The 23,588-nt window shown below is 37.4% G+C and overlaps 1 protein-coding gene across 1 annotated transcript in view; it reads left to right on the forward strand.

Annotated features, from left to right (window-relative positions):
* Positions 1-403: 403 nt before the first annotated feature.
* Positions 404-23,588, forward strand: part of SSPN (sarcospan) — a 150,252-nt gene continuing 127,067 nt past the window's right edge. The window contains exon 1 of the mRNA XM_053719090.1: positions 404-932. Within this exon, the coding sequence (XP_053575065.1) occupies positions 636-932 (297 nt within the window). The 5' untranslated portion in view covers positions 404-635. The remainder of the gene's footprint in view (positions 933-23,588) is intronic.

Consider the following 23,588-nt stretch of genomic DNA (forward strand, 5'->3'; position numbering starts at 1 on the left):
CAATTAAAGCTACAGAACAACTTTAACCCTTTAGTGTAGCAATGAGATGTAGCTGGGATTAACTCCCTTGGTTCTATGAGCTAGATATATTTAAACGCATGTATGTATGTTTTTAGCATGTGATCCAAAATGAAGAATATATAGTGGTACCTTTTTATTGGATTAATATTAAAGACAAACTTGGGAGATTGTTCTTCTCCCTGTAAAGATTTATTTGTGTTTCTGGGAGGGGGATCTGAGCTGTGTCTCAGCAAGTGGCTTTTCTGCATGAACTCATTTTCTGTGTGAGGATTTGCTGGCTGCTTTAAGGCCTTTGGGTGCTGAGAGCTGCCAGGGAACGCTGTGTCGGGCCTGCAGAAATATTTCCGACCTGCCAGTCATGTTTAGCAGACAGGAGCTGCTGCTTAGCTCTGTATGCAGAACATTCCCACCCTCTGAGTCCTGCAGATCGGCCCTCCGCTCTTCCCTAGAAGCCCCCTCCCCGCCACGCAGGGCTATAAGTGGCATTTAAAGGCTTTAACATTCAGCTCCAAATGTTTTCCATATTAGTTCAGCCTTGTGATTCCCAAATACCAGAATACCCACTCAGCTCCAGCTAGCAGGCAGCCTGCAGGAGAATCACACACAGCATCCAAATGGGAATGGAAGATAAACCAGGGCAGCTCCCAGTCCCCAGCCCCCAGAATCAGGGAGCCAAAGGGCCCGGAGATGGGCAGGGGACCCAGGACGGCAGCAAGAAGAAGGGGGGCAAGAAAGAAGCCAAATCAGGCCAGCAGGATGATACCCACAAGTGCTGTGGCTGCCGCTTCCCCCTTCTGGTGGCCCTCCTCCAGCTGATCCTTGGTGTCTGTATTACGGTTCTGGCCTTCCTTATGGCAGCAAGTTGCTCCTCACTTCTAGTCAGAGACACCCCACACTGGGCTGGGATTATAGTAAGCATTGCATGGACTCCTGCATTAACCCCTTGCATGCTGAATGTTCACCAGGAGGCCTGGGGTCAGGGGGTAGGGCAACTAATACACAAACGCAACTGTTAGTTTTGTGCTGTTACCATGTCAGAATAGATCTTGTTGTTGTATGACCTATGACCCCAAGCAGGCCTTGTACTCTCTGTCCCTACGTGGTATAGTGACGTGTTTTTAAGCTTGACGGAGGGCTCTAATGTACTTTAACTAGATTTAAAAAAACAAATTATGAAATGTTTACAAATGGTAAAAGGTCAGTAAAGACTTTGAGATTTTAATATAAAATATTTCATTATGTGTAATACAAAAACAATTACAATATACTTTCATTTTGTATTTTGTCCCCTTTTCCTGTAATTTAACTATGAAAATTGTAGGCTTTACAATTCCTCTGTTTTCTGTAAAGTGATGGGCACTGCCATGTTGTAATTTAGGTACTCTAGATTAAAAAGACTATTCTTCATATCCCATATCTCCTACTGAGGACAGTTAGTAACAGTTATAAGTGAGACAATAATGTAACTATCTTACAGGGCTTTAGCCTGCTTTGATATATTCCGCACACTTGTTGTGTACTTTAGTGACTCTTTTATCTCTGTCCATAGTTATCCTCATCAGAAGAAATTGTATTGGCAAACCTTGTTTTCAACATGGCACGGCCCATTATTTTATAGAAACTAAAACATGGTACATATTTCTTCAACATTAAAACAACTAATTTAATTTGAAAAAATACTTCTGCATATTAATCTCATGATAACCTTAGCTTTGAGTACATAATTAAATGCAAATTTTATTTAGTGTTTAATGTCCCTTGAAATAATTTTAAAATATTTATTTAAAGGGACAGTCAACACAAAAATTGTTATTGTTTAAAAAGATAGATAATGCCTTTACTACCCATTCCACAGCTTTGCAGCAAAAACATGGTTATATTAACATACTTTATACATTTTAAAACTCTAAATTTCTGTCTGTTTCTGAGTCCCTAAAGACAGCCCCATGATCACATGCTTTTGTATTTGCTTTTCACAACAGGGGAAGCTAGTTCATGTGAGCCATATAGATAACATTGTGCTGATGCCCGTTGATTCTAATAACACAGCACTAATTGGCTTAAATGCAAGTCAATAGATAAAGTCATGTGATCAGGGGGCCGTCAGAAGATGCTTAGATACAAAGTAATCACAGAGGTAAAAAGTGTGTTAATATAATATTTTTTTCTGTGCAAAACTGGGGAATGGGTAATAAAGGGATTATTTATTTATATTTTAAATAACTTGAGTAGACTGTCCCTTTAAATTAATATCTTTCTCTAGACAAACAGATAAATAGCTATAGATAGACAGACAGATAGATAGATAGATAGATAGATAGATAGATAGATAGACAGACAGACAGACAGACAGACAGACAGACAGACAGACAGACAGACAGATAGATAGATAGATAGATAGATAGATAGATAGATAGATAGATAGACAGACAGACAGACAGACAGACAGATAGGAAAAATATCACTATAGTTTACAAATCAGGGAAAACAGCTACTAGTGTGCAGAGAAAAAAACTAATTTCTTGCTGTATACAGGGACCTGCTGCATATTTATGTATACAAGTATATGTAGACAGTAGTAAAATCCCTGGATCTTGTTATTTATGAAGCATTGAGTCATCTTAGCCAGCTGCTGTGACCAACTCAATAATTCAGAGACTGAAGGACTTTATATTGAAATTAAGATCAGAGTTATATGCAGGCATGTGCATGTGGAGATTTCAGATGCCTCCAGAAGTGGAAGAAGGTAGACGCTTGAGACTCTTTTCAAAACCAGATTTCTTCTTGTGAAAGTCCAACACACTAAGGATTTGTACACATCTGAGGCCTCGTTTCCATTTAGGTGGTGATGTTTGGAAACTGATATTAAAATAAAAATACCACATAGATTTTAATGAAGATAAATATTTTTATCACCAGTTTCCAAAATGTACCACTTCAATGGAAGCTAGGGCTCAGATGTGTGCAAATACAGATCTTAGTGTCTTCCACTTTCACAAGAAGAAATCTGGCTTCAAAAAGAACCAAATGCCTAGAGTGTCCGTCTTCTTCCACATTCTGAGGCAGCCGAAATCTCTGAATACACATTCCTTGTTATATGATCCTCACACCAATATCATCCCTTTTATAAAGATTAATGTATATATTATAAGATATATGTATATGTTTAAAATAACATGTTGTATATGTTAATTTTATTCCAAGGCGGGCTCCTTTGGCATATCCTGCGTGAACTGGAAGTGACGTGCCTTAAAAATGGCAAAACCCTGATAAAAATGATTCTGTTGGGTTGTAATTTTAACGCAAAAATTGTATAATTTTCAACAAATGAATTGTTAGTTAATTTACTTTAATATTTTGAGTACCTTACTTAATATGAATCAGTTGTGAAAACACTTTTTACGATTTTAAATCGAGCATATTATATTGAGTAATCTAGACAAAGCCGTGTGCATTTCCTAAATACTATTACTTAAAAATACTGATTCTGTGGAGCTGCATTAATAACAGGTGCGTGGCCTGTATTTTGCATATATTTCACATAACTTGATGGAACAGAATATTTGGAGTTGGTGTATGTGGCAGATGTTCCCCAGACTCCCCTTTCTTTTCCTCAGAGTAATATTTTGTGCTGGTATTGGTTCCTGTATACATATTTTGTGTTTTTGTTTTATGTAGAGTGAGTCACCCCAAGCTAAGTGTACGGTTCTTAGAGGCTAGTCCCATTTGAAACAAAAATCAAGTGTTAGTAGTCCTTTTATGAGATCTTGTCTGGTTCTTACAGGGAAGTCCAGTGAACAGTTCTAGCAAATGCTATAGAGCTGGTCTGAGAACCATACTGTATTTTATACAGACAGTATCCTTAGCTGGCAGAGACCATTCACCCCTATTAATGTTACAATTATAGTTCCAGCCAAGATAATTAGGGGTAAATTTCTCATGATGCGGAAAGACATGATCCGCTATAGCGAATCATGTCCACTGCACATCGATAAATGTGAACTGCTGGTGCAATACCGCCCCCTGCAGATTTGCGGCCACTAGCAGGGGGTGTCAATCAACCCGATCGTATTCGATCGGGCTGATTGCTGTCCGTCACCTCAGAGGTGACGGACGAGTTAAGGAGCAGCAGTCTTAGGACCACTGCTTCTTAACTTCCGCTTCAGGCGGAACTGAAGCGGAGTGGGTCGGAAACAGCGTCCGCTGCGTCATAAGTAGACCCCTTAGTGTAGTCTAAAACTATGTTCTGTAAATTGAAAAAATTTATTTGGTTTTACTTAAAATTACGAATTTTAGAACTTGTAAAGTCTAATGAGTTAAACAAAAATAAGTTTAGTTGACATTACTTAAAAAGCTGATGCAAATAGTTGCCTCAATTTTTTTGAGTAAACCCAGCACATTATTTTCTACAGTGCAGGAACGGGCAAAAGTTATTCATTTTAGGAAAAAAAATAACATATAAGGAGTCTTTTTAAATAAATATATTACAAACTTTTAAAAAGCTGATGCTGAAACAAAAAGCTCTACAATTTCTCCTCTAATGTTCCTTTAATGTGCTGACATGGGGGGATATCTATCAAGCCGTCAACCGCAAATACGCTGGAATTCCACAGCGTAATTGTGACGAGCTTGATCCGACCTAGTTATCAAAGCCTACAGACCGGCAAAAGTTGAAATCTGTGATGTAACATACGATCCGCCGGTCTCAATCCGACACAGATCGATGCTTACGTCATTACAGATGTTCCGAATACACATTCAGCAGTATTTGACACTTTTTCAAAGTTATCAAATAGTTAACAGGCATGCTTGTGGCTATTCCGGCCCTGCGTACTTGGTTTTCAATCTGCCACCCTGGAGGCCGCGGATGCCATAGGAATCAATGGGAGTCTGAAAGCAGTGAAAGCTTATGTTCGATGCTGCCAGATATCCAATTGATGGTAGAAAACCAGTTACGTTTACACCTAACACCCTAACATAAGCCCCAAGTATAAACACCCCTAATCTGCCGCCCCTACATCGCCGCAAACCTAAATAAAATGTATTAACCTCTATTCTGCTGCTCCCCGACACCGCCGGCACTAAATAAACTTATTAACCCCCATACCCCTGGCTTCCCATATAATTACCACTAACTAAACCTATTAACCCCTAAACCGTCAGCCCCCCACATCGCCATAAATTAAATTAAGCTATTAACCCCTATTCCGCTGCTCCCGGACCCCACCGCAACTAAAGTTATTAACCCCTATTCCGCCGCTCCCGGACCCCACTGCAACTAAAAAAGTATTAACCCCTATCCCACGGCTCCTGGACCCCACCGCAACTAAATAAAAGTATTAACCCCTAAACCCCTGGCCTCCCACATCACTACCACTAACTAAACCTATTAACCCCTAAAACGCCAGCCCCTCACATCGCCATAAACTAAATTAAGATATTAACCCCTAAACCTAACAACCCGCTAACTTTACATTAAAATTACAACATCCCTATCTTATATTAAATTAAAACTTACCTGTAGAATTAAATTAAACTATATTAAACTATTAATTAACCTACCCTAACTATTATACTAAAATTACATTAAACTACCAATTAAATTAACTATATTACATATTAAAAAAAACCTAACCCTACTCAAATTATTTAAATCTACAATTAAAAATGACTAAATTAGGAGGGTTAACTTTGCGGTTTATTTCGCCTATACCGCACCATAACTACTCTTTCCATATGTACATCTTGCAGTGCAATGAGATTGACCATATTTCCCCTTTATAGCTTGGCAAGATTGTCTAACATTTATTATTACCAGCTTTATTGCAGTTTTTGAACCCATTGCAACATACCTACATATCTTGCCATATTACTTATGCACAGGAAAGAATTCCTCCTCTATAGCACTTACAATTTTACAGGGTCCACGAGTGACCCCACCTGTTATTGGGGGAAATTACATTTGTTACAAAAAGAGGTGCTACCTTTATACTGTACTATAACATGTTTGCTGCTCTACTCTTTTTATTGTTCAGATAACTTTGCATGGGAACAATCGGCAAACTGTCATTCCTACTTTGATGTACATATTATTGTACCTGATGAAAACCTTAATACAAATTTATTTGAGAAAAAAAAATACTAAATTACAAAAAAAAAACAGTATCAAAAATAAAAACGAATTACACCTAATCTAATAGCCCTATCAAAATAAAAAAAAACCTAGCCTACAATAAACTATCAATGGCCCTTAAAAGGGCCATTTGCGGGGCATTGTCCCAAAGAAATCAGCTCTTTTACCTGTAAAGAAAAATACAAACAACCCCCCAACAGTAAAAACCCACCACCCACACAACCAAACCCCCAAATAAAAACCCTATCTAAAAAACCTAAGCTCCCCATAGCCCTGAAAAGGGCATTTGTATGGGCATTGCCCTTAAAAGGGCATTTAGCTATTTTACTGCCCAGACCCTACTCTAAAAATAAAACCCACCCAAAAAAACCTTAAATAAACCTAACACTAACCTCCGACGATCCACTTACAGTTTTTGAAGTTCCGCTTGAAGGATCCATCCAGCCGGCAAGATGTCTTCATCCGGGCGGCCTCTTCCATCTTCATCCAGCCTGCAAAGTCTTCATCCATGCTGCCTCTTCTATCTTCAACCATCCGGTGCGGAGCTGGTCCATCCTAAAGACATCCGGCGCTGAGCGGGTCCATCCTGAAGACTTCCGGCGCGGAGCAGGTCCCTCTTGAAGATATCCGAAGAGGAGCTCCTCTTCAATATGGTCTCCGCCGTAAACTGGATCTTGAATGCAAGTGACGTCATCCAAGATGGCATCCCTTGCATTCCTATTGGCTGAAAGGTTCCAATCAGCCAATAGAAGTAGAGCCGCTAAAATCCTATTGGCTGTTGAATTGAATTTGCTTCTGTAAAAATGTGTGGATACCACCAAGACACCCCCCCCCCCAACAAAAGCTTGTTTTTTATAGCTTTTATTGAAATATTATTTTCCATTTATATCATATTCAGAATTTGGATGACAGAACTAATACTTGTGGTATTACAAAAGTACTGGAATAACAAAAAACAACCAAGTTTAATTTGATGTTTAATTTTGAAGAATTCATTCTCCTGAATAATGTCCATTTTCTTTATATTATTGTAAAAACAAAGTTTAGCAGGGGAATATGTTGCGTATATTTATTTATGTATTTATATGATTATTTTAGTGTGTATCCTCTTCTACATACTGAATTATCTACTTAAAGGGGTATGAAATCCAAAAAGATTTCTTCTGGGATTCGGATAGAGCCCACAATTTTAAATAAGTTTCCAGTTTACTTTTATTATCAAATTTACTTTGTTAACATAGCATCCTTTGTTGAAGAGATACCTAGATAGATGTCTGGAGCACTATATGGCTGGAAATAATGCTGCTATCTAGTGCTCTTGTAAATGGATAACATCCTTGCAAAACTGTTGCCATATAGTGCTCAAGAAACATGCATGTTCCTGAGCTTACGTCCCTGCTTTTCAACAAAAGATACCAAGAGAACGAAGAACATTTGATACTATTAGTAAATTTGAAAGTTGTTTAACATTGCATGTTCTACCTGATTCATAAAAGAAAAATGTAGGGTTTAATGTCCCTTTAATTTAAATATAAACTCCCATAACGTTTTACTATGCAACGCACTTCCCGTTTCTGGCATTTAATCTGAGAATTGTATTTTTTCACTGCCCCAGAGAAAGCTGAAGCACATTCTGTGAAATTCAGAGCTCTCTGACATACTCCAGCTAAATCAGTGCAGGATTCAGGCCCTTATTGATCAAAGCCTCAAGATATAAGACATAGGGGTAGATTTATCAACTGTCGGGCGGACATGATCCGTTGTAGCGAATGATCCGCCCGACATCGATAAATGCCGACAACATACGCTGTTGGCATTTATCATTGCACAAGCATTTCTGGGGAACTGCTTGTGCAGTGCTGCCCCTGCAAATTCACGGCCAATCGGACGCTAGCAGGGGGTGTAAATCATCCAATCGTATCGAATCAGGATGATTTCAGTCCGCCACTTCGGAGGTGGTGGACGAGTTAAGGAGCAGCGGTCTGCAATGTTTTATAAAATGTATTTTGTACGCAGTGATTCATTTCTGATGCATACATATAAATGCAATGTCTGTATTGTCACTTTAAAGAGATATGAAAATCAAAATTAAACTGACAGTCTACAATAGAATTGTTATTGTTTTATAATATACATAATCCCTTTATTACCCACTCACCAGTTTTGCACAACCAACACAGTTACATTAAAGGGCCATAATACCCAAATGTTTAAACACTTGAAAGTGATGCAGCATAGCTGTAAAAAGCTGACTAGAAAATATCACCTGAACATCTCTATGTAAAAAAGAAATATATTTTACCTCAAATGTTCCTCAGTAGCCACCTCCCATTGTAAAGGATTTCTAAGCAGCATTTTAGTGTGTCTGTCCTGGGACAGCTGAAAGGACGAGCCTCGTGAACTCTCATATTATTTCACCAATCAGGTAAAGGAAGCTTACTATGAAATCCCATGAGAGTTAAGTCAAATCTCATGAGATCACAGTAAGAGTTCATGACCTCAGCACTGCTGATGCTGATTGGCTGCTGTTCATTTCTTAATTTTTTTTTATTTTTACCTGCAGCTGGGAGCAGTTGAGTATAACTTTTTACACAGAACTTACTCTGCTGAGCTGAGGAGATTGTGAGGTAAAATATCTTCCTTTTTTACATAGAGATGCTCAGGTGATATTTTCCTGTCAGCTTTTTACAGTTATACTGCATCAGTTTCAAGTGATTTAGCATATGAGTATTATGTCCCTTTAATATACTTTTTACCTCTGTGATTACCTTGTATCTAAGCATCTTCTGACAGCCCCCTGATCACATGACTGTGACTGTTTATTATCTATTGACTGGCATTTAGTATAGTATTGTGCTAACTTTTAAATAACCCCCTGTGCCTGAACACAGTGTTATCTATAAGGCCCACATGAACTAGCAGTCTCTTGTTGTGAACAGCAAATACAAAAGCATGTGATAAGAGGCAGCCCTCAAGGACTTAGAAATTAACATCTGAGCCTACCTAGGCTTAGTTTCAACTAAGAATACCAAGAGAACAAAGCAAATTTGATGATAAAAGTAAATTGGAAAGCTGATTAAAATTACAAGTCCTATCTGAATAATAAGTTAAGAATAAAAGTTAAATTTTGACTAGACTGTCCCTTTAAACCTTCATGAGTCAAAGCATGCAATTGTAAAAGACTATTCAATTTACTCCTATTTAAAACAGTTACTTTTTCTCTTTGTATTCTTTGTTGAAAAACATACTTAGGTTGGTAGACTCAGAAGCAGCAATGCTCTACTGGTAGCTAGCAGCTAATTGGTTGGCTAAACACCTATGCCTCTTGCCATTGGCTCAGCAGACTTATACAGCTAGCTCCCAGTAATGCACTGCTATTCTGGAGCTGACTTTAATTATGTGTCTAACCCATTAGCAGGGGTTAACTGGTTAGTTAAATTCTTGTAACAGTGAAATAATAAAATGCACATTAAAAAATAAATATAATTAAATATAAATTGTTTCATTTACAGCTATTTCCAGTAGTGAGGGCACATGGTTTTATTGCTGTATAATATTTACATATTTATATATTTATGCAAACACTGAGGTAACATTGGGTACATATACAAATGAATATACTTCATATGTCACCGGTGTTTACTTGTGTGAGAACTGTCATTTAGCAGAGTATGAGACTCGTGAATTAATAAAAGTATAATTTCTTGCTAGTTGCAGATGTTTGTTGTAGGATACAATTGATATTCAGTGTCAGTTTATGTTATATACAGTATCTCATGCTTAGTCACATAGTAGCCAAATGGGACAGAACTAAAAAATGTAGTTGAATTTGGCTTTTTTAATTCACAGATGAATTGGAAGATTCAGGAAGTTGTTCAAAAAATTTTTTAAAAAAAGGGAAAAAAATGGAAACTACAAACAAAATTGTATTGCTGAAAAAGATTTCTTTCCATGTGCAATTTTGTTCGAAAACATTGTAGTGTTTAATCTGAAATATATAAAACACCAGACATATTTTTTAAAAAAATATTTTTTTTTTTACTTCTTTATGAAAAGCTGTTTTATTAAATCCTTGAGAACTGGATCACACAATGAATAGAGCTGTCTCTATCTGCCTACAAGGGTACTTAACAGCAAGCAGAGAACTGTTGTAGCGTTTGTGTGGTCCTTTGGTGTTTGAATAACAATTCCAAACAATATGGCTGCCTGCGGTGTGAAATAGGGAGAAGTATGTGTTTGTGTCAATAGGGAGACGTTTGTGTTTGTGTCAATAGGGAGACGTTTGTGTTTGTGTCAATAGGGAGACGTTTGTGTTTGTGTCAATAGGGAGACGTTTGTGTTTGTGTCAATAGGGAGAAGTTTGTGTCAATAGGGAGAAGTTTGTATTTGTGTCAATAGGGAGACGTTTGTGTTTGTGTCAATAGGGAGAAGTTTGTGTTTGTGTCAATAGGGAGAAGTTTGTGTTTGTGTCAATAGGGAGAAGTTTGTGTTTGTGTCAATAGGGAGACGTTTGTGTTTGTGTCAATAGGGAGAAGTTTGTGTTTGTGTCAATAGGGAGAAGTTTGTGTTTGTGTCAATAGGGAGAAGTTTGTGTTTGTGTCAATAGGGAGAAGTTTGTGTTTGTGTCAATAGGGAGAAGTTTGTGTTTGTGTCAATAGGGAGAAGTATGTGTTTGTGTCAATAGGGAGACGTTTGTGTTTGTGTCAATAGGGAGAAGTTTGTGTCAATAGGGAGAAGTTTGTGTTTGTGTCAATAGGGAGAAGTTTGTGTTTGTGTCAATAGGGAGAAGTATGTGTTTGTGTCAATAGGGAGACGTTTGTGTTTGTGTCAATAGGGAGAAGTTTGTGTCAATAGGGAGAAGTTTGTGTTTGTGTCAATAGGGAGAAGTTTGTGTTTGTGTCAATAGGGAGAAGTTTGTGTTTGTGTCAATAGGGAGAAGTTTGTGTTTGTGTCAATAGGGAGAAGTTTGTGTTTGTGTCAATAGGGAGACGTTTGTGTTTGTGTCAATAGGGAGAAGTTTGTGTTTGTGTCAATAGGGAGAAGTTTGTGTCAATAGGGAGAAGTATGTGTTTGTGTCAATAGGGAGACGTTTGTGTTTGTGTCAATAGGGAGAAGTTTGTGTCAATAGGGAGAAGTTTGTGTTTGTGTCAATAGGGAGAAGTTTGTGTTTGTGTCAATAGGGAGAAGTTTGTGTTTGTGTCAATAGGGAGAAGTTTGTGTCAATAGGGAGAAGTTTGTGTTTGTGTCAAGATTAAGAAGAAAAAACAAATGAGAAATTAACAGTAAATTGTTGTAGTGGTATGTGCAAAATATGGCAGAGGCATTCATGATGGATTTCAGTTGTATGAAGAGAGGATTAAAGGGACAGTCTACTCCAGAATTGTTATTGTTTAAAAAGATAGATAATCCCTTTATTACTCATTACCCAGTTTTGCATAACCAATACTGTTAAAGGGACAGTCTATTTAAAATTAAAGGGATACAAAATCCACATTTTTTCTTTCATGATTCAGATACAGCAGCAATTTTAAGCAACTTTCTAATTTACTCCTATTATAGATTGTCCTTCATTCTCTTGGTATCTTTATTTGAAAGTAGAAATGTAAGCTTTGGAGCCAGCCCATTTTTGTTTCAGCACCCTGGGTAGCTCTTGCTGATTGGTGGCTACATTAAGCCACCAATCAGCAAGAGCTACCCAGGTGCTGAACCAAAAATGGTCCGGCTCCTAAGTTTACAGTCAAATAAAGATACCAAGAGAACAAAGGAAAATTGATAATAGGAGTAAATTAGAAAGTTGTTTAAAATTGCTGCTCTATCTGAATCATGAAAGAAAAAATGTGGGTTTAGTACCCCTTTAATTTTGACTAGGGAATGGGTAATAAAGGGATTATCTATCTTTTTAAACAATAACATTTCTGGAGTAGACTGTCCCTTTAAATTAATATATTTTTACCTCTGTGATTAAGTTGCAGTATTCAAGGTGGGATATGATGGGTTAGTGGATTTGAATCGTTGAGTCTTGGAAAGATGCCACTTTACTATACTATAAGATCACCACTCTGACAACAATGTTCCCGCCCCTGCCTCCTGGCAACAATTATAAATATTTATAAGTCAGAGCACAAACTAGGAAGAAAACACAAGAGGATTGCTCTACCACGAAATAACAACAGCTCGGTAGCTTGTTCTATAGCGAGTCACCACCTGGTAGTAGCCTCTTTTAACCCAATTGTGTTTTTCACAGAGAGTACCTTCCTGAAGTTTATCAGCCTGATACTAGTCAATCCTCCTCTGAACAAAGAATATGGCTACCCCAAACGGTTTGGGCATTGTCAGTGAGGTGCAGCCATACTCCTCTAAGCACATGGGGCAATGAGTCCACTTATGGTTTCCCCCGTCACCCTTAGGGAGACTTCCCCAGGCTGATATTTCAAATACACATAGAAAGAAAACACTTCATATTATAACATAACAGCAAAACACCATATCCCCCCCCCTTACTTTAGATAGAAACATAACATTTAAACTAAACATAAATATAACTATATATATATATATATATATATATATATATATATATATATATATACTATGCATAATATTTAGAAATAAGGCCAAATATATAGCAAGAAAAGGAGTTCTATGATGACATTATAATACACTATATGAAAACACTGGAATATTATTATCAATTAAAATGAATTATTTAAGGTACTCAGGAGGTCTTCTGTTTTCTCTGAGGGGGTATTTTCTATTATTATCTGAGAACTGACCATGTGCTATGTTTCCTTCTCTCTTACTGCTCTCAGTGTTATTACCCAGGTTATAGTGTTCTTGGAATCATTTGGGTATATCTGAGTCACCACTCTCTGCATCAGATAATGCATTGTCCTGTTCCTTGTATAGTTTCTTCAAGTAATAAGAATTCCTAATAATTGTACGTCTATTTGTTACTGCAGTGATCATTGATGCTTTAATTCTTTTAACTATATATGGGACCACATTGTATAATTTTTTTTTATCTAACTTGTGTTGTCTATGTTGCAAATACAGGACTCTATATCCAACAGCAAAAAGAGCAGGTTTAGTTTGATAGTATTTATCTGCATAAGCTTTCATCTTGGCTTTAGCATCTTTTGTATCAAGTCCTTATTGAGCGTCTCTGTGAGTGAATCACTTATATCTAGAATTTGGATTGCTCTGTAGGCGATCTGCCAGTATTATATATAACAAACAAAAAGAGTGGTGCGCTCTGTCTTACCCTTTACAAGTCAGTCTCATGAACGGCACACAGGAGAGTGGGGATGACATCAGATGCTCAGTGTCTGTGCTCAAACCGGCGTTATCGTCCACACGCCAAAGAGTGAATGCTACAACAAAAAAGTTCAAAGCACATAAGTCCGCCATTAATATAATAAAAGTCCAAAGTTTATTTCATCCATAACAGCAGTGAACAAGTGCGTGATCACACAAAACATGTCTGCATAGGAGCCCAGTCTTTATTCCATGTTTTTCCATGTTACTACGGGGAAATATGCTGTATATCTTTTATGCTTTATGCTTTTATGGATAAAATAAACTTTGGACTTTTATTATATTAACGTCGGACTTGTGGATTATGTGCTTTGAACATTTTTGTTGTTGGATATGCCACTGCCAGTAGGCTCTCAGAAGAGTATAACTTCTGTTTTCATGGACTACCTTGCGCTGTAGTTGCCCTTAGAAATGTCACCATAAAACGCATGAATCTTTCAACTTCTGCATTATGTTGTGGCCCTAAAGGAGGGATGTGCCTATGTTTAGATCAAAGAAGTTGATATGAAGCACATTATTAAACTGAGTGCTGTTAAATGGGGTACCATTATCTGTTCTAACAAGTGAAATGTTTGTTCATCCACTAAATTAATAGCAGATCCTAAATCAATCAATGCAGTGGTTTTAGTGTCAATAACAATGAGTACATCACCGCGTGGCTGAGATCGATTACACATGTTTTTTACGACAAATACGTATTTGTCATCATTGTAGTAGTGGCTTAGTATTGTCTTTTTCGATCGGGAGATCTGATTAGGTCTTCCCAGTTGGCAATGAATGGCTGAATGAACTTTATGTATAACTAGTTGGTAAGTCTGCCCAGAGGGCAGTCTATGTGTTTTAAATACAAAAAAAATAAATAAAAAAAAATAGCACTACAGAAAAAAAAACCATCCAAAAATAAAAAATTCAACCTAATCCCTATGAAAATAAAAAATCCCCCCAAAATAAAAACACCCCCTAATCTAATGCTAAACTACCAATAGCCATTAAAAGGGCTTTTTGTAGGGCATTACCCTAAGTTAAACAGCTCTTTTACATTAAAAATAAACAAAGTCCCTTCTAACAGTAAAACCCACCACCTACCAAACCCCCCAAAATAAAAAAAACCTAACACTAAAAAACATAAACTATCCATTGCCCTGAAAAGGGCATTTGTATGGACATTGCCCTTAAAAGGGCATTCAGCTCTTTTGCTGCCCATCCATAATCTTAAAAAAAAAACAAAAAAAACAAAAAAAAAACCCCAAGGTTGGTACTCACGGTTGCTGAAGTCCGGCGGAGAAGGTCCTCTTCTAGGCGTTAAATTCTTCTTCCAAGCGGCCGACATCTTCTTCCAAGTGGGGACATCTTCTTTCTTCATCCAGGACAGCGGAACTGAAGACCGGCGACCGCGGAACTGAAGAACGGGAATGGCGGAACTGAAGACCGCAGAGCCATGGAGCGTAGAGGATCCTTTTCTTCCAAATGCCGCCGTACAGTGAATATTGAATTCAAGGTACGCGATTAAAGATTTGATACAGTTCCTGAAGTCCGGCGGAGAAGGTCCTATTCCAGGCACCGAAGTCTTCCAAGCGGCGACCTCTTCTTCAAGGTACGCGATTAAAGATGGTGTCCCTTGATTTCCTATTGGCTGATTTGATTCTTCAAATTCAAATCAGCCAATTGGATGAGAGCTACTGAAATCCTATTGGCAGTTCAAATTAGCCAATAGGATTTCAGTAGCTCTCATCCTATGTTTATTTTAATAGTTAGTAACTTTAGTATTTTTTAATTTAGGTAATTGGGTTTAATTTAGGGGGTGTTAGGTTAGGGGGTGTTAGGTTAAAGGGCTTAGAAATGTAATTAGTTATTTGTGTTGTGGGTTTTGGCGGTTTAAGGGGTTAATAGGGTAATTAGGTTTATTTACGATGTGGGGGTTTTGCAGCTTAGGGGTTAATAGGGTAATTAGCTTTATTGCCATGTGGGGATTTTGCGGCTTAGGGGTTAATAGGGTAATTAGGTGTATTGCGATGTGGGTGGTTGACGGTTAAGGGATTAATATGTTAGGTTATTTGCGGATTAGGGGTTAATTACTTTATTATTTTGCGATGTGTGGGTTTGCGGTTTAGGTGTTAATACTTTGTGTGGGAGGTTAGGGTTTTTTTTTGTTATACTTCGTGCGGGCTGTGTTTTTTTTTTTTTTTTTGTAATGCTCCATTTGCCTTCGCTGCATCCTGGTGAATTCCGAAAATGCCAGGACCATTTTCGGAATCCTGAATTCTTTTGGCTGCACGCGCAGCCAACATTCTGTTGGCTGCCTCCCGCTGCCAAGATTCCATTGAGGATGCTTGCGCAACTGTCGACGGCGACGGACATTACAAACACAATTATAGTATAGATGGCTCAAGCCATTGAGACTCTAATAGGCTATATTGTATCTGTCATATTTTAGAAAATAAAATCTGCACCAAATTTGAGGGCAGAGCAGTCAGCTGCAACTTTTTTCCCCAAAAAAATATTAACAAACTAAAATCTTCCTTGGAAGTGATACCTTAACAGTTATGTGAGCTGAAAACATAGCAGAATTTCTGTCTGATGCTGACTAAAATGTGTAAATTGTCATCCTTATGTGCTCAAACCATTTCTATCATAGGAAAGAGCATCTGTCACTGCTGAAAATAAAATGCTATTTAAATGTAAACTAAATCTAATCCAGCAGTACTGGTTGTATATCTGTTAATGCTGATTGGCTGAAGGTACTTTGTGCCATTGTTCTTGGCTCATAGGTACAAATGCAGACAATAAGCATTAATTAACACGTACACAGCTAATACTGTGTTCTGCGCTTCCATTTCTATCAGGAACTGAAAAGCTCACAATTTCAGGATGGAATTACAGGAAAAGGGGGACAAAGTAAATAATTAAAGTATATTGCAGAGATTTTTTTATCTATATACAATTTATCATTTTATATTACCATCTCAAGGTGTTTAATGTCCCTTTATTAATGCAATCCCCTTAGAAAGACATATAGGGGCCGATTTATCAATGTTTGGTGGACATGATACTCTGTAGCGTATCATGTCCACCAAACATCGCTGAATGCCGACAGCATACGCTGTCGGAATTTAAAATTGCACAAGCAATAAGGTGGTGAGAGTCAATGAGCCATTACACCTGGGAACTAATACCCAGCTGTGGAGTACACAAGTAATTGGGCAGGACAAAATATTTTAAGGCAGGCACCTATTTACCAGACACTGCTACCTGAAGGACTTTCCTACCAAAGACATCGAAGTGGTAGACTTTAGAGAAAGTATGTTGCTGCCTTGCAAATGTATTCACTATAAGCCTCATTCTTGAAAATCCAAGAAGAGAAATCTGATCTAGAAAAACTAGCAATAATGCGCTTTGGAAAAAACGATCTCGCCTCAAGTAAACCTTATAATACTCTACTGTATAAATATGTAGCCCAGCATAATACTTAATAAAAATATCTGACCCTTGAGTAATAAGACATTTGTAAAATGGCCCTTGTACTCAGCAACAAAAGCGCAGTTGAGGAATTTCAAAAAAGAAAGGGAAATAGCCCAGTTACTAAAAAGAAAGGGAAATAGCAAAGTTACTAAAAAGAAAGGGAAATAGCCCAGTTACTAAAAAGAAAGGGAAATAGCCCAGTTACTAAAAAGAAAGGGAAATAGCCCAGTTACTAAAAAGAAAGGGAAATAGCCCAGCTGTGCTAATTCAGTTCACAAAAACATAAAATAAACAGACTCCCCCTCACATTACCACTCCCCTTTACTGTGTATATAAAAGAGAGTATACGGTTGCATTGAGATGAAAGTCCCAAGTTAATTAGCTAAATATGAAAAAGCAGCTATTAACACATAATAAAGTTTCCATAATTACTAAGTAATAAAGGTGGAATTAGTCTGTTACATATTTATGTCCTCTGGCTATAATGTTCCTCAAAATTGGTGTAACTACTAATGGCCTGTGGGCTATGTGAGTGCACAAAATGGCACACTTACCTCAGCAGCACCCAATCTACCGCGCATAGTGGCTGCAGAAAAGACTGCTTCCTGTAGAGAGCTTATACAGTGCTGTGTACATCCCCACAGAGGATTTATGTAAGGAGTATAACGACAACCCAACAGTAGGAGGCTGAGGGACCGGGCCCCCCGAAACCTATGGCAGGCTTGTGACTAACTCCTTCACTGGGAGTGATTCTGTCACTGCCCCATACTCCAATCTCCCCTTTGTCTCTCAGTAGCAACTCTCTGAGAAGAAAATGGGCCTTAAATGGGTCTGAGGACCCTTCTCAAAAAGAATCTGGAGCACCTCAATTCTTCACCTTTCTCCTCTGCAAGCAAAGAAAAGACTAGAATACCAGAGAGGTTGGAGGGATTGAGTGCTCTTAGAGCTTTAGCAGTCTTTGCCTCCTCCTGGTGGCCAGGAGTTGACTCCTAGACCTAATGGCTCATAGACTCTCACCACCTTATGAAGGAAATGTTTGTTTGTTTTTGCTGCAACAAAGGATTCATCCAAGAAAAAAAATGTTTTGTACGTACACATATTTACAGTTTATCACTAAATCATGTAACAGTTTCATGATGTCGCTAATGCTCAAAAACAAATTAATTTATAACTCAGACATGTGAACACCCTACTCGTGCACTAACCCGACATGAAAATATGAATATTTCACATTCCAATGTTCTTCACATAACAAAATATGTTCTATTTATCTATAAATACATATTTCTACATGACCACCAAGGCTTCCCCCCACCCACCTACTACCTGGTTAACTCCTTTGTACATAAGATTTGGCCATTGCAGGGCTTCTCCCAGATTTGTGATATCTGTTGTTTCTACCATGTGAAATTTGTCAGAGAAAAGCTGATCACTGACTGGGAAAACCCTTCTAGGCTGGCCAGGCTCCTAGAACTGCCGGCCAGCCGGACCACAACGGATACCCGCCTAACTCCTCTCAGGCTGGCCGGGCTCCTGAAACTCAAGGTCGGCCGCATCACGCCTGACACCCACTAACTTTACTCCTGGTCACTCCAGCGGCCCTTTGCCCCAGAGCTCCGCTCTTTTGGGGATTGGTAGCCCCTATGGAGGACAAGAGGTGGGGAGCTCCCTTGGGAACCGGGGGTCTTGGACACCCCAAACCCCCTATCTTTAAGGGCTGTAACGAATCATGCCGCTTTTTGGACTGGGGCATCTGGGGACACCATGGAAGTGCCCCCGGGATCACTCCAAAACCACCACCTCTGTGTCCTGGGACTGTGGCTGCTATGGCAGGCACCAGCCTGTCTGGAGGGGCTGGAATGGTGGGAGATTTAGGAGTGAGATAAGACCCTTTGTTTGTGTATAAAAGGTGTGTGTGTTTCCTAATAAAACCAGTTCTTGTTTCACCTGAATGCTAGTCTGTCTAGTTATTTGGGTGGACTCCTGCTATAATCACTTTCTCTGCTACATAGCGACCTGTTGGTGGGGATAGGAAGGACCCTCTGGCAGAGCTACCCAGTCAGGGTAGCCGAGTCTGTCACAGGGTGGGATCCTGAAGACTGGTGCTGTCTGGTATCAGGGTGGGCTACTGGCTGTAGTCACTTGGCAGCTACACAGCTGCAGTCAGCAGGGAGGAAGCAGGACCCTTCTGGCGGAGCTACCCAGTCGGGGTAGCTGGGGAATCCATCACACTAAATATATTTGATGTTTTTTTCTAAAATATATATTTATACCTTTCTTTCTTTCTCTCTCTCTCTCTCTCTCTCTCTATATATATATATATATATATATATATATATATATATATATATATATATATATATATCTATATATATATATATATACATTTAAAGAGAGAGAGAAAGAGGGAGATAGAGAGTGAAGAAAATATATATATACATGATTATATATAGGTATCAATATATTCAGATTTATATAGAAATATCTGCTTACAAATACATAGAAAATATTCTGCTATATACAGAAAAATGGAATGTGAAATATTTACAGTAAATTCACAGTATAACATTTTGTTAAAGTGTAAACTTTTATTAATTAGTGCCTGATTTTTAAATATACTATTAAAAACAGGTGCACTTTAATTAATGAAAGTTTACATTGCACTGTATTTTACAAATACTTACCTTTTACTTCTTCAAAGCCGGATCGGCATCCCCCGCCTGCAGGTCCTCTGTAAATACGTCACCAATGACTTAACCGTCTTCCTCCAATCATATCAGGGCCTCCCAAGATGGACGCTCTAGGGGGGAAGCCATGATTGGAGGAAGCCAATTTCGTCATTGGTGACATATTTACAGAGGACCTGCAGGCGGGGGATGCCGATCCGGCTTTGAAAAAGTAAAAGGTAAGTATTTGTAAAATACGGTGCAATGTAAACTTTCATGCACTTATATATATATATATGTGTCTATTTATGTATACATAAGTATTTATGTGTTTATATGTGTATATATATATATATATATATATGTCTGTAAATACATATATACACACATAAATACATATGTACACATATACATACATATATACACATATAAATACATACAGTATATACACATATAAATACATATGTAACTATTAACATGCCACTTGTAATCTGACCCTTAATTGTTAAATATTATGGATTTAAAAGAAAAAATAATAATGTTAATGTTTGTTTAATATTTCATTAAATTTTAAACCACTATGATCATCAGTGTTTAGCAGCTCTTTCTTAAAATATTTAAATTCTGTTCTTTAAAATGACATTTCAGGATTTCATGAAATCAGTTGGCAAGCTGTCAAGAATCGCTTTTTAAATTCATAACATATATTTGTAGGATTATGGGAAAGCTGATATCTGAGTTTGATTCCAGACACAGCTGCCCATCCCTGCTATGGCATCTGAGCGCTGACCATCTGTTAATCTGCACGTGCCTGGTCAGAACTTTTTGGACTTGACATTTAAATTGGAACTTGGGAAGGGAAAAAGAAACAAAAAAAAATATCATTATTTATAACCTCTAAAACAGGAAGTGAAAAACACACTGCTTTGTCATTTTTCCTAGAAAGATTTTAAATAGTTTGTTTTAAACAGTTTTCTGGAGTTTTGTGTAGGAAATGGCTTCTGACGTTTGAAAAGCCTAAAAGTATAAAAAGATTTGCAGAAGGATGTTCTACACAGGACATATTGATCTAGATTATTATTATATTATGGAGTGAGATATAAATTAGAGCCTGCCCTGATATTATCTTTATGCCTTTATAAAAAATTTTGAGGGACCTCACAGTACTTTTTAGATTCCCTAGATAATCTCGCCCTTAGTAAGTGAGGTCATATTCAAAATTAATTAAGGTGAAGGTAAACTTGATAGGTGTTAATATTGTTCCGTAAATCTAAGTGATATTTTAGATTGACTTTAATTGACCACTACTAATAAAGCCCTGTAACTTACTTGCCATTTTAATACCCTACGCTCCACTGCACACTTCAAAACTCATATTTTTGTGAGCTAATGGTTTGAACTGTTCTCCAATTGGCGCTTTAGCCGTACGGTACTTTTTTTGTAGCTAGAGCACAGCGTGGAGAACAGTTCAAGCCTTTAGTTCAAGAAAAATACGAACGGGTAGATGAAAAGTAAGTTACAGCACATCTTCATAAGAAATGATCAATTAAAATCCCTTACTATCACTATAAGCTCCACTTTACCTGTTATTTCTAACATTTTGTTAGTGGTTGTTCATACAATTAATATTTATAATTATGTGATGTGCCCAGTACATCTCGCTCATTAAACAAGAACCGCTAGCAACGCGAGGACAAAGAGTACAAATTAAAACCACAGCACTTTCTTCAAGAACATGTTTGCAATATAGCTTCTGTAAATGATTGTATTGGTTAAATATTCACGTCAGTTTTGTTATAAAAAAGTAATTTCAGTGGATAGAACGAGAGGTGTCTGGACAATATAGTTGACCAGGGGCATTTTCTGGGTGTGGTCCGGATTTTTCTCCTAACCCTCATCTCAGCATGAGGAATTTAGAAAGACACAATTGCCCTTGTTAAATATCAGTTGTTTCTCGTTATTTCAAAGCTGACAAGGTCAATTTCATTTTAGAATTTACCTCTTTCATTGAAATGATAGTGTCTTCCCATGTAAGCATATTGAGGTAGGCTTAGGAGCGTGCCTGTATCCCAAGCACTATTTGTATCACATTGTTGCAAGCACAAATATATTATATTTTATTTTCCACTTTAAAAAGCAAATAGATAACTAACAGTTGGAAATGCCCACAATGTAAAATCGAATCTCTATATATATAGTAGTAATACAGAAAGATTCACTGGGTAAAATAATATAATAGTTTACTTTACAAATTGTACTTAAAGGGATATAAAACCCAAAACATTTCTTTCATGATAAAGATACAGCATATAATTTAAACAACTTTAGAATTTTCTTCTATTATCTATTTTGCTGTTCTTTTGATATCCTTTGTTGAAAAAAATACCTAGGCACCGCAGCAGGAAGCTAGCTGCTGATTGGTGGCTTCATATATTTGCCTCTTGTCATTGGTTTACTGATATGTTTATCTAGCTCCCAGTAGTGCATTGCTGTACCATCAGTAAAGGATACCAATAAAATGAAGCAAATTTGATAATAGAAGTAAATTGCAAAGTTGTTTTAAATTGTATGTTCTATCCAAATCATAAAAGAAAATATTTGGGTTTCATGTCCCTAGAGGCGTTCCATGCAGCACGATTTACTGGAATCTTACATGGCTGGGGGTGTACTGCAATATCATGGTAATCTGAACCAATATATCCCTTCTGATGTCAGTGCCACTTTAACTAGGTCTGGCTATATGTAACACTAGTGATCTGTTTCAGACAGTAGGTAAACGTTAATAAGACTGTAATGACTTTAAATAAAGTGTTGCTGTCCATGTTGTCGAACGGCATTTTATCAGACAAGGTTCTGTTCATGGTAGAGTTTCACAGAGTTTGTTATAAATATTAAAGAGATGATCTGGCATCAACATACAATACTGCGTCTATATCTATAAAGGACATTTATTGCTATATAAAAATAGTATCATACCTATTAACTCCCTTCCAGTAAGGCTCCCTGGCAAGCCTCAAGCTAGAATAGTTATTTTCTATAGTGTGGCACACTCGCAACTCAGGCGCATGCAACCTGGCACCTAGCACGATCCACTGTTTATGTTCGTGTGTTAAAAGGAAACCATGGAGACAGGCAGTGAAGGAGCACGTGCACTACAGAGAAAAATGTCCCAGTGTGGGGGTCTTGTGAAGCTTTACTGGAGGTTAACTAATATAATACTTTTTTTTGCATATGGCAGCTACAAATGCCCTTTATAGATAAAGACACACTATACATACACACCACACACACACATATATATATACACTATACATACACATATACACACTACACACACACACACATATATACAGTATATATATATATATATATATATATACATTACACATACACACACTATACATACACACCACACATACACACCACACACACATATATATATATATATATATATATATATATACACTACACATACACATATACACACATACATACATACACACATACACACACATATACACACATATATACACATACACACACACACACACATATACACTATACATACACACCACACACACATATATATATATATATATATATACACTATACATACACATATACACACTACACACAGACACACATATATATATATATACACTACACATACACATATACACACTACACACACAGACACACATATATATATACACTATACATACACACCACACACATATATACACTACACACACACACATATATACAGTCTATATATATATATATATATATATATATATATATATACATTACACACACACACACACACATATATATATACACTATACATACACACCACACATACACACCACACACACATATATACACTACACATACACATATACACATTACACACACACACATATATACAGTATATATATATATATATATATATATATATATATATATATACACACATTACACACACAACACACACA

Source organism: Bombina bombina, chromosome 6 (genome assembly GCF_027579735.1).
Source record: "Bombina bombina isolate aBomBom1 chromosome 6, aBomBom1.pri, whole genome shotgun sequence".
Taxonomy (NCBI): Eukaryota; Metazoa; Chordata; class Amphibia; order Anura; family Bombinatoridae; genus Bombina; species Bombina bombina.